This window comes from Amblyraja radiata, chromosome 41, assembly GCF_010909765.2.
Source record: "Amblyraja radiata isolate CabotCenter1 chromosome 41, sAmbRad1.1.pri, whole genome shotgun sequence".
NCBI lineage: Eukaryota > Metazoa > Chordata > Chondrichthyes > Rajiformes > Rajidae > Amblyraja > Amblyraja radiata.
This window is the reverse complement of record NC_045996.1, coordinates 15,241,922-15,254,006: the sequence shown is the minus strand read 5'-3', so window position 1 is coordinate 15,254,006 and position 12,085 is coordinate 15,241,922. Positions and strand designations below refer to the sequence as shown.

The following is a 12,085-nucleotide window of genomic DNA, read 5'->3' as shown; positions in this document are numbered from 1 at the left end:
ATTTGTGTGTATAACACTGGGGTACAGTACTGGTGGGGACGGGTGTGTGTGTGTGTGTGGGTGTGTGTGTGTGTGGGTGTGTGTGTGTGTGTGTGTGTGTGTGTGTGTATAACACTGGGGTACAGTACTGGTGGGGACGGGTGTGTGTGTGTGTGTGTGTAACAGTGGTGTACAGTATCAGTACGGACAAGTTGGGCCGAAGGGCCTGTTTCCCTGCTGTGTCACTACCACGTCCCACAGTGACAGGAACGCATTTGAAGAATGAATTGAAAACGGAGTCACATCAGAATCAAAACCAAAAGCAGTTATATTTTAATATAAAGGCATCCAGTGTTTACACTTTATATAAAATAATGTAAAAAACGCAAGCCAATAAACTGGTCAACCTACAGGGTGTTGCCAGTGCCAGTGGGCGGCCACACAGACGTACAACGTGAACTAACATCCCTCCCAATCCCACCATGATCAGCTGATACATCTCGCATCTGCCCACCTGACATGGCCCAACCTGGCTAGACTCCAAGTCTGGTCCTCCCAACATGTCTGGTCCTCCCAGCAAGTCTGGTCCTCCCAACAAGTTTGGTCCTCCCAACATGTCTGGTCCTCCCGGCAAGCCTGGTCCTCCCAACATGTCTGGTCCTCCCGGCAAGTCTGGTCCGCCCAACAAGTCCGGTCCGCCCAACAAGTTTGGTCCTCCCAACATGTCTGGTCCTCCCAACACGTCTGGTTCTCCCAGTAAGTCCGGTCCTCCCAGCACAGGGAACTGAATATGTTTCAGCCCCTTGACCGATGGGCAGCGAGTTGGAGGAGTTTCCTGACCGTTGGACAAAGAGGCTTCAGTTTGACCTTGAGGAGGAGGTCTGGCCCCTGCACGCCTGTGCTGGAGGAAGGTGGACAATGGCGGGTCCCCCTCCACCCCACCCCCCCCTCCCCCTCCCCCTTCAATGGTACAAAGACGTGAGATGGGAAAGATGATTGTGGGGGGGGGGGGGGGTAATGGGGCTTTCTATTGTTCAAGTTAATGCCTTGGTTCCCCCGTTCACCTCCCATGGACATCTCCAAGATGGGGCCAAACCCAGTGACCACTTGCGCGCTGGCCACTGAACCAGATCTACAATCGCATCTTACAATCGCTCCACACTCTTATATCTCTACTCATACAGTAACATTTCTTCTGGCTTTACCTTGCAGTGAACTATCTTCCCTTATCCTGTATCTGTACATTGTAAGCGGCTCGATTGTAATCATGTATTGTCTTTCCGCTGACTGGTTAGCACGCAACAGAAGCTTTTCACTGTACCTCGGTATACGTGACAATAAACTACACTGACCACCCATCGGCCATGAGCTCGTTTGACCGGGAGATGCCTGGTCAAGGAGGGCTTGGTATTGGGGCCACATCTCTCTCCATGACTGGTCACTCAGGGGATTGTTGGGGCGCACAGCCATGGGTTGTAAGATTGGGGTCTCAATACTGTGAGCACCAGGGTCAAATGGGGTCGGTGGGGAGTGGGGGGGGCAATTCATTGGACCCCCCACAAGCCCAATGGTAATTAAAAAGGACACAGAGTGCTGGAGTAACTCAGCGGGTCAGGCAGCATCTGTGGAGAACATGCATAGGTGACGTTACCCAAGGATAATAACTCTCCCGCTCGGCAAAAGGGACAGTGCATTCGGCCCATTGGAAGAGCCATCCAGACAGATTCATGCTATCCCTTGCTCTGTCCTGCCCCCTCCTCAGCTTCCTAACAAGCACGGCAAACCTTTGTCTGGAGGTGAGAAGGTCCAATACACAAGCACGGGCAACGTGTGCCAGCACAGTTATTGCCATCTCCAATTCCCTGAGCTGCGATGGTTGTTACAGGTCGAACATCACAGAGGGACCAATATTGGCCATTTCCCTGCCCCAAGGGGCATTAGCACAGCCATCTGATAGTTTCCTAATTACTGTTCTTTTGAAAATAAAATTAATCCCCAGTGGCCACAGTAGGATTTGGTCATATTAAGTTTCGAGGCACAGCACAGAAACAGGCCCTTCGGCCCATCATGTCTATGGTGGCCATCGATCGCCTGTTCGCACTCCTTCGATCTTATCCCACTTTCTCATCCACTCCCTACACACCAGGGGGACAATTTTACAGAGGGCCGATTAACCGACAAACCCGCACGTCTTTGGGATGTGGGAGGAAACCGGAGCGCCCGGAGAAAACCCACGCAGGTCACGGGAGAGAACGTGCAAATGTGTCCAGTGACCTAGCCGCGTTCTGTAGCTGCGCTTCTACACACGGTGCAGAGATGTCGACTTCTAGTTCGTGAAATGGGACCCCCCCTTCACCTCCACTCACCTCAAGCCCATTTACCCGTAGAGAAGCAGAGGTCAGAGATCAGGGGGCGAGGGAACTGGGCGACCCTGACCTTCACCATGAAGACACAGTGGATCCTTCGTGAAGCCAAACCATCCTGGAGGTCCTGGGATCATGGATCGGGTGGACACTGGGAATAAACTCCACACGTCAACCCAAGTTGGAATCTGCCCGCGACTCTTGGAAGGGAATGTAAGAAGCGCTTGGAATGGAACCAAATGGATGGCTCCATGCTACAAGTTTGGAGCGCGTAAGCACTTGAGTTGTGCAGAGAGTCAGAAATCATATCAGAAGGTCTCCCCCTTCATCAGAACACTGATCAGCAGAGGGATGAATGCCAAAGGGCTTGGAATTCCCAGGAATCTCGTCTCCATCCCAACCAGCAGGTACACAGAACGTATGTCTACAACATTCCCATTAGAAAAATTGGGAAAATAAAATAAAATTGGATTTTATTGCATTCTAAGGCATGGAAGTTGCCTGCAAACTAACGAACAGTCAATTAAACCTTCACCACTATTTTAATAGAAAGGAAATTTAAAAAAAACATACCTTGCCTGATAATTAATAACTCCAAAATAAAAGATAGAATCAAAAGGAATGAAACAGATTTAAACTCATTGGGCGAGAGCAGCTTTTATCATTTCCCCATCCATATATTTCTGGGTTTTTTTCTTCTTGGTTTTCTTTTCAAAAAATTTAAAATGAAAGTCTTTGCGATCCTCGGCCAAGACGGAGTCATGGCTGGCTGTTGGTCGGGGGCCGGCGGTCACTCGAGTCCGTGAGGATGTGGCGGGGAGGGGGGAGGTCGAGTGAGAGAAATACTATGAGGTCAGGCGTCTCATCTCTTCCCGCACAGCTGAAAGGAAGAACAGATCAGTTCAGCTTATTGCCACGTGTACCGAGGTACAGCGAAAAGCTTCTGTTGCGTGCTAACCAGTCAGCGGAAGGACAATACATGATTACAATCGAGTTATTCACAGTGTACAGATACAGGATAAAGGGAATAATGTTTAGTGCAAGGTAAAGCTCGATCAAGGATAGCCCGAGGGTCACCAATGAGGTAGATAGTAGTTCAGGACCACTCTCTGGTTGTGGTAGGATGGTTCAGTCGCCTGATAACAGCTGGGAAGAAACTGTCCCTGAATCTGGAGGTGTGCGTTTACACACTTCTGTACCTCTTGCCCGATGGGAGAGGGGAGAAGAGGGAGTGGCCGGGGTGTGTGACTGGTCCTTGATGATGCTGCTAGCCTTGCCGAGGCAGCGTGAGGTGGAAGGGAGGTTGGAACGGATGGACGTGCGTGATGTGGGGGCTTTGTACAGGGGGGGGGGCTGAAGCTCTGAGGCAAGTTGTGTCTTGTTACCCGTGTCCACAGAGGGCAGCCACCCCACCCATCTTCCCCCTCCCCCTCCCCCACCAACCGCAGCTGCAGCCCGAGGTCGCATTGCGAGGTGCAGCTGCATGACTGCACGGGGGCAGAGCCGTTACTGCAACGGCAACGGCAACGGCAACGGCAGCGGCAGCGGCAGCGGCAACGGCAACGGCAGCGGCAGCGGCAACGGCAGCGGCAGCGGCAGCGGCAGCGGCAACGGCAGCGGCAACGGCAACGGCAACGGCAACGGCAGCGGCAGCGGCAGCGGCAGCGGCAACGGCAGCGGCAACGGCAACGGCAACGGCAACGGCAGCGGCAGCGGCAGCGGCAACGGCAGCGGCAACGGCAACGGCAACGGCAGCGGCAACGGCAGCGGCAACGGCAACGGCAACGCCTACCTTCAATAATCTCATCTTTCACTTTCTGCAATTCCTTCTTCACTTCTTCCAGCAGCTCCTGGGGAGAAAACACGGGGAGAGTCAGCGGGGGGGAGATCGGGGGGGGGGACAGGGGGGGGGGGGGGGGGGACACAGAGGGGGGTAGACAGTGGGGGGGCAAGGGAGCATTCATAGGGGAGGGGGAGAGATCAGGTCAGAGGGGTGAGGGAGGCAAGTGAAAGGTGAGGGAATGGGAGAGATCGTAGGGGAATGGGCGGAGAGCGGGGGGGGGGGGGTGGCGGGGGGAGGGAGTGGGCGGAGAGCCGGGGTGGGGGGGCGGGTGGGAGTGGGCGGATGGGAAAGGGGACGGTCCCATGAACGGGATCAGGAAGAGCCGGGCATTTTCTGAAGCGTGTTCACCCCGGCAACATGCGTGACGTGACCAATGTCGGACACGGTAAGATTCAAGAGCGATACACTGGGGTCGGCCATGCCCACTGATCAGCCGCGACTGAATGGCAGAGCAGACTCGATGGGCCGAATGGCCTATTTCTCCTGCTAGAACCTATGAGCAAGACCCCCACCTGCTTCATCCGATCCACCTCGCTGTCGTCCGAGCTCAGCTCATTGGCGCTCTGAGGAGCTTTCACCCTGGGAAGAAAAAAAACGTCCACAATGAAAAATAATAATAAAGGAAAATTAAACTCCAGGAGACGGGGAGACCACAGACACTGCGGCTGGAGGTAGCACGAGGCACCAATGCAACAAACATTAGCAGCAAAGTGACTTTACCTTGCATTAAACGTTACTCCCTTCATCCTGTGTCTCTACACTGTGGACGGCTCGATTGTAATGTGTAAGAGGTAACACTGCAGATGCTGGTTTACACCGAAGATAGACACAAAATGCTGGAGTAACTCAGCGGGACAGGCAGCAGAATCTCTGGAGAGAAGGAATGGGTGATGTTTCGGGTCGAGACCCTTCTTCAGATGGATTTCACCCAATTTTTCTCTCCAGAGATGCTGCCTGTCCCGCTGAGTTACTCCAGCTTCCTGTGTCTAAGCTAGATTGTAATCGTGTACAGTCCTTCCGCTGACTGGATAGTGCGCAACAAAAGAGATTTTCACTGTACCTCGGGCCAGGGAGCTTCATACTGACCCATTACATTATCCCAGCACAATTGTCCTACACAATTGGCCTGTGGAATTCTTTGCCTCAGAGGGCGGTGGAGGCCGGTTCTCTGGATGCTTTCAAGAGAGAGCTAGATAGGGCTCTTAAAAACAGTGGAGTCAGGGGATATGGGGAGAAGGCAGGAACGGGGTACTGATTGGGGATGATCAGCCATATCCCCTGACTCCGCTATCTTTAAGAACCCTATCTAGCTCTCTCTTGAAAAAGATTTAGCTCTTAGGGCTAAGGGAATAAATGGATATGAGGAAAAAGCCAGAATGGGGTACTGATTGTGGATGATCAGCCATGATCATATTGAATGGCGGTGCTGGCTCGAAGGGCCGAATGGCCTACTCCTGCACCTATTGTCTATTGCCGTCTAGATCTCTCTTTCCCCTCGCCCCTGACTCTAGTCTGAAGGGTCTCGACCCGAAACGTCACCCATTCCTTCTCTCCAGAGATGCTGCCTGTCCCGCTGAGTTAATCCAGCACTTTGTTTCTATCCGGTATAAACCAGCATCTGCAGTTCCTTCCTGCACACTGCTTGTTTAAGTTCAGTTGAGTGTATTGTCCAAGGTACCATAGAAACATAGAAATATAGACAATAGGTGCAGGAGTAGGCCATTCGGCCCTTCGAGCCAGCACCGCCATTCATGGCTGATCGTCCCCAATCAATAACCCGTGCCTGCCTTCTCCCCATATCCCCTGACTCCACTAGCCTCTAGAGCTCTATCTAACTCTGTCTTAAATCCATCCCTGTATCGAGGTCCAGCGAAAAGTTTTTAATTGCGCGCTAACCAGTCGGCAGAAAGACAAGCCACGATTACAATCGCTGAGAGCTGGCAGGCTGAAGCTGAAGCTGTTTGCAGCACAGAAGCGCCACCAGCAGGCGGCGACGTTGGGCCAACACCACCCAGCGGGCTAGCACCCTTCAAAGTACCTAGGCTGAACCACATTGGACGGGCTGGTCGGAGACTCCGGGGTCTTCATCGAGGAACTCCCTCTGAAGAGCGAGACAAGAAATGTCAAATGAGGAAGAGGGTGGACAACAATAATAGTGATTGGATAATCCACAGCAATGTTCGTAGATACACCCTCAATAGGAAAACCAAAAGTTTTATGGGGGGGAGAGGGTAGACTGGATCAGGCAGTAACAATTTGAGAACCTGTCCCACTTACCCGATTTTTTTCGGAGACTGCCGGCACCCGTCATAGTCTCGGCAGGTGGCCGGAAATCTTCAACGTGTGGAAAATCCAGTGGCGACCAGAATGAGGTACGACTCTTTGGGAGACTACTCACGACCGTACAGGCGTCACCCTGCGACTCTTTGGGCGATTACTCACGCGAGCAGTCGCTCTAAGAGTCGTACCTTTTTCTGGTGCCCGCTGGATTTTCAACAGGTTGAAAAATTTCGGCCACCTGCTGCCGGCAAGTTGCCGAAAAAAAATCACGTAAGTGGGACAGGCCCTTTATTTAGACATAAGAAGAGCAAGACTCCAAGGAGGGAGGGGGCAGGGGAGGGAGGGAGGGAAGAGAGCAACATGGGGTAGGGAGAAGTAAGGAGGGATTTTAGAAGATTGAGGGGGGATCTTATAGAAACTTACAAAATTCTTAAGGGGTTGGACAGGCTAGATCCAGGAAGATTGTTCCCGATGTTGGGGAAGTCCAGAACAAGGGTTCACACAGTTTAAGGACAAGGGGGAAATCCTTTAGGACCGAGATGAGAAAAGAAATTTTCACACAGAGAGTGGTGAATCTGTGGAATTCTCTGCCACAGAAGGTAGTTGAGGCCACAGTTCATTGGCTATATTTAAGAGGGAGTTAGATGTGGCCCTTGTGGCTAAAGGGATCAGGGGGTATGGAGAGAAGGCAGGTACAGGATACTGAGTTGGATGATCATATTGAATGGCAGTGCAGGCTCGAAGGGCCGAATGGCCTACTCATGCACCTATTTTCTATGTTTCTATGGGAGGAGAGGGGAGGGAGGAGAGGGGAGGAGCACCACAACTTGACACTGAATCTGAAGTGACGTCCACCTCAATGTGACACAGACGTGCAAGACCCACCTGGACAGAGTCGAGGAGTTCCGCTCCCAGGGTTTCTTCATAGATTCTGAAAGTGGACAAAGTGGAAGACGGGCATGAAGAGGATTTCTCGGGTAAAAACTAAAAGTCAACAAGCTGTTTGCAGAAATTAGTAGTTATAGAGTCATAGAGTGATACAGTGTGGAAACAGGCCCTTCGGCCCAACTTGCCCACACCGGCCAACATGTCCCAGCTACACTAGTCCCACCTGCCTGCGGTTGGACCATATCCCTCCAAATCTGTCCCATCCAAGTACCTGTCTAACTGTTTCTTAAACGTTGGGATAGTCCCAGCCTCAACTACCTCCTCCGGCAGCTTGTTCCATACACCCACCACCCTCTGTGTGAAAAAGTTACCCCTCAGATTCCTATTAAATCTTTTCCCCTTCACCTTGAACCCATGTCCTCTGGTCCTCGATTCCCCTACTCTGGGCCAGAGACACTGTGCATCTACCCGATCTATTCCCCTCATGGATGGTTCAACTGGGCTTATATTCACTGGAATTTAGAAGGATGAGAGGATATCTTATAGAATCATATAAAATTCTTAAGGGTAGATGCAGGAAAAATGTTCCCGATGTTGGGGGAGTCCAGAACCAGGGGGGTCACAGTTTAAGAATAAGGGGTGGGGCATTTTGGACTGAGAAGAGGAAAAACTATTGTATATATCTAAGTGCTTATGTAAAGTGATACTGGTTGAACTGTATTCTATTTCACTGGAGCTTGGACTCATGTGACAAATCACATCCTGGACCATACATACCGCTGCTGGAGAGAGTGGAGGTTTTCGTGGCTGAGTTGGCATCTTGCTAAAGAAATAAAGACAACTACGTTAAATTCTAGAACCTTCCATCTGCAGGATTGGCGTGAAGACGGGAGAATATGAGCAGGGGTAGGCCATTCGGCCCCTCGAGAATGTCCCGGGCTTTCAATACTATCACGGCTGATCTGTCCCAGGTCTCATCTCCCCCTCTCTGCCCATTCCCCAGAGCCTAGAATCCTTCCAATACTTCACGTGTAGGAAGGAACTGCAGATGCTGGTTTACACTGAAGGTGGACACACAATTCCTATCCATGTTCTCCACAGATGCTGCCTGACCCGCTGAGTTACTCCAGCACTCTGTGAAACGGCACCTATCCATGTTCTCCACAGATGCTGCCTGACCCGCTGAGTTATGGTGCAGCAGCATCTGTGGAGCTAAGGAAATAGGCAACGTTTCGGGCCGAAACCCTTCTGGAAATAGGCAACGTTTCGGGCTGAAACCCGGAAGGGTTTCGGCCCGAAACGTTGCCTATTTCCTTAGCTCCATAGATGCTGCTGCACCCGCTGAGTTACTCCAGCACTCTGTGTCTAACCTGAACAATCTTCTGAGACGTCCCCTCAGAAACTTGTGTGTCACCATAAAGTTGCCCCTCATTCGTCTCAACTCCTACGAATGTTGATCCAAGCAGAATATCCCCTCGAGGAGTTTAGAAGGATGAGGGGGAATCTTATAGAAACATATACAATTATAAAAGGACTGGACAAGCTAGATGCAGGAAAAATGTTCCCAATGTTGGGCGAGTCCAGAACCAGGGGCCACATAAAAGGACTGGACAAGCTAGATGCAGGAAAAATGTTCCCAATGTTGGGCGAGTCCAGAACCAGGGGCCACAGTCTTAGAATAAAGGGGAGGTCATTTAAGACTGATGTGAGAAAAAACTTTTTCACCCAGAGAGTTGTGAATTTGTGGAATTCCCTGCCACAGAGGGCAGTGGAGGCCAAGTCACTGGATGGATTTAAGAGAGAGTTAGATAGAGCTCTAGGAGCTAGTGGAGTCAAGGGATATTGGGAGAAGGCAGGCACGGGTTATTGATTGGGGACGATCAGCCATGATCACAATGAATGGCGGTGCTGGCTCGAAGGGCCGAAGGGCCTCCTCCTGCACCTATTGTCGATTTGTCAACCAATGTTCGCAGTGACCTATTTCTCCCACATTCCCATCAATTCTTCCTCTTACCCACACACCAGGGATAATTTGCACAATTAGTTGACCAAAAGTCTTTTAGGACCGAGATGAGAAAATCATTTTTCACACAGAGAGTGGTGAATCTGTGGAATTCTCTGCCAAAGAAGGTAGTTGAGGCCACAGTTCATTGGCTATATTTAAGAGGGAGTTAGATGTGGCCCTTGTGTCTAAAGGGATCAGGGGGTATGGAGAGAAGGCAGGTACAGGATACTGAGTTGGATGATCAGCCATGATCATATTGAATGGCGGTGCAGGCTCGAAGGGCCGAATGGCCTCTACTCCTGCACCTATTGTCTATGTTTCTATGTTTCTATGTGACGAAATCCATGTTGTATATCTAAACTAAACTAAACTAAGGCAATCAACATCCACCAGGGGGTGATCACGTCACACAGTTTCTCCATTGTCACGATCTTCAGGGATCTAATGAAGGTACCTTCAATGTATTGTCTTTCCGCTGAGCTTTTCACTGTACCTCGGTACACGGGACAATAAACTACACTGAGCTGAAACTGATACTAATCGAGAATTTTTCAATCTCCGCCTTAAAAGCATCCATCGACTTGGCAATGAATTCCACAGATTCACCACTCTCTGGCTAAAGAAATTCCTTCTCATCTCCTTTCTAAAAGGTACATCCATTAACTTTCATAGACAATAGGTGCAGGAGTAGGCCATTCGGCCCTTCGAGCCAGCACCGCCATTATATAACCAGGGGGTGATCACGTCACACAGTTTCTCCATTGTCACGATCTTCAGGGATCTAATGAAGGTACCTTCAATTTTCCAGCATCTGCAGTTCCTTCGTAAACACATCTAATGAAGGTCATTGGCTTCTAATTAATGGCCATCGACCCAAAACCTTCACGGTTTCTCCCTTCACAAATGCTGCCCGACCTCCGGCTTTTTATTTCAGATTTCCAGCATCTGCAGTAAGGTGCGTAGGACATTAGCTCAGACATTAACTGGAGTAACTCAGCGGGTCAGGCAGCATCTCTGGTCACGGATAGGTGACGTTTAGGGTCGAGACTCTTCTTCTGACTCTGAAGAAGGGCCTGCAGAAATGTCTCGACCCGAAGCGTACACTTCACGCTGCCTCGGGAAAGCAGCCGACATCATCAAAGACTTGTCCCTGTCCCACCCCGGTCATTCCGTCTTCTCCCCGCTCCCGTCCGGCAGAAGGTACAGAAGCTTGAGAGCTCGCACCACCAGACTCAGGAACAGCTTCTTCCCCTCTGTTATCAGGCTTGTGAACGGTCCTTCCATAAGCTAGGGTACTGTCCGATTCCGGTCTCATATATCAGGCGTCACGGTGGTGCAGCGGGTAGAGCTGCTGCCTCACAGCGCCAGAGACCCCGGTTCGATCCCAGCTACGGGCGCTGTCTGTACGGAGTTTGCACGTTCTACCCGTGACCTGCGTGGGTTTTCTCCGAGATCTTCAGTTTCCTCCCACACTCCAAAGACGTGCAAGTTTGTAGGTTAATTGGCTTGTTGTGAATGTAAATTGTCCCCAGTGTGTGTAGGATAGTGTTAGTGTGCGGGGATCGCTGGTCGGCACGGACTCGATGGGCCGAAGGGCCTGTATCCGCGCTGTATCTCTAAACTAGATTAAACCAGCAACTTACGCTCGGTTCGTCCTCCTTCTTTGGGGCCGGTTTGTCCGTAACTTTCCTCCTGCAGGGGGGGGGGGGGGGGGGGGAGGGAACAAACGTGAGCGGACGGGGAGAAGATGCGTCGGTCTCACAGCCCCCGGCAGCAACAGTGGGCAGGGTTAGAGTCACCAGTCCCGGGGCTCCGCGACTGGCCCTTCGGCCCGACACGTACGTGCGCGACAGTGTCTGGGGGGAGGTGATGGGACTGCTGGGGAGAGTGGGCTAGAACGGTGGGAGGGGTAGAGTGGGCTAGAACGGGGGGAGGGGTAGAATGGGCTAGAACGGGAGGAGGGGTAGAGTGGGCTAGAATGGCGGGAGGGGTAGAGTGGGCTAGAACATGGGGAGGGGTAGAGTGGGCTAGACCGTGAAGTGGGGCAGAGTGGACTAGAACTCCTGGGGGAGGGGTAGAGTGGGCTAGAACGGGGGGAGGGGTAGAGTGGGCTAGAACGGGGGGGGGAGGGGTAGAGTGGGCTAGAACGGGGGGGGGAGGGGTAGAGTGGGCTAGAACGGGGGGAGGGGTAGAGTGGGCTAGAACGGTGGGAGGGGTAGAGTGGGCTAGAAAGGGGGAGGGGTAGAATGGGCTAGAACGGGGGGGAGGGGTAGAGTGGGCTAGAACGGGGGGGAGGGGTAGAGTGGGCTAGAACGTGGGGAGGGGAGAATGGAAGGGGTTGCGGGGAGAGTTGGCGGGAATGTGGGGAGAACAGTTTGCAGGGGAAATTATTGCGGGAATGGGCTTGGTGTGTGTGTGTGTGGGCTAGCATCGACTCGATGGGCCGAAATGTCCTCGCGTCGCATGAAACACAGGAAACAGGTTCTTGTAACGCAACCCCCCCCCCCCCCCCCCCCCCAGGCAGAGAGACCCTCACCTCCGAGCCAGCATGGCGCTCATCTCCTCCATCAGGCCCCCCCCTCCTCCTCCTCCTCCCCCCCCGCTCCCTCGGTTGCCGTCATTCTTGGGACTCGAGCTCCCGGAGTTGTCGTCCGGCTGCTGAGGGGGAGACACAGGAACGTGGTTAGTCTCCCCGCACCAGAGGGCAGGTTCCCACACCCCCCCATC

General features: G+C 52.3%; 1 protein-coding gene across 1 annotated transcript; it reads right to left on the bottom strand.

Moving 5' to 3' along the window:
* Positions 1-283: 283 nt before the first annotated feature.
* Positions 284-12,070, bottom strand: LOC116967885 (vasodilator stimulated phosphoprotein). Its single transcript, XM_033014529.1, has 8 exons — positions 11,895-12,070; positions 11,002-11,050; positions 8,131-8,176; positions 7,351-7,396; positions 6,224-6,286; positions 4,698-4,764; positions 4,135-4,192; positions 284-3,222 (listed from the first exon to the last, which is right to left on the bottom strand). The coding sequence occupies exons 1-8, from the start codon at positions 11,924-11,926 to the stop codon at positions 3,188-3,190; spliced, it is 396 nt and encodes a 131-aa protein (XP_032870420.1). The 5' UTR covers positions 11,927-12,070; the 3' UTR covers positions 284-3,187.
* Positions 12,071-12,085: the final 15 nt, after the last annotated feature.

Excerpts from the sequence above, each read along its gene's own strand:
- LOC116967885 (XM_033014529.1), bottom strand. The coding sequence starts at position 11,926 with ATGGAGGAGATGAGCGCCATGCTGGCTCGGAG. Across the intron at positions 11,051-11,894 it reads AGCGCCATGCTGGCTCGGAG|GAGGAAAGTTACGGACAAAC; the intron begins GTGAGGGTCTCT and ends CCCCCCCTGCAG. Across the intron at positions 7,397-8,130 it reads CTCCACTCTCTCCAGCAGCG|AATCTATGAAGAAACCCTGG; the intron begins GTATGTATGGTC and ends GTCCACTTTCAG.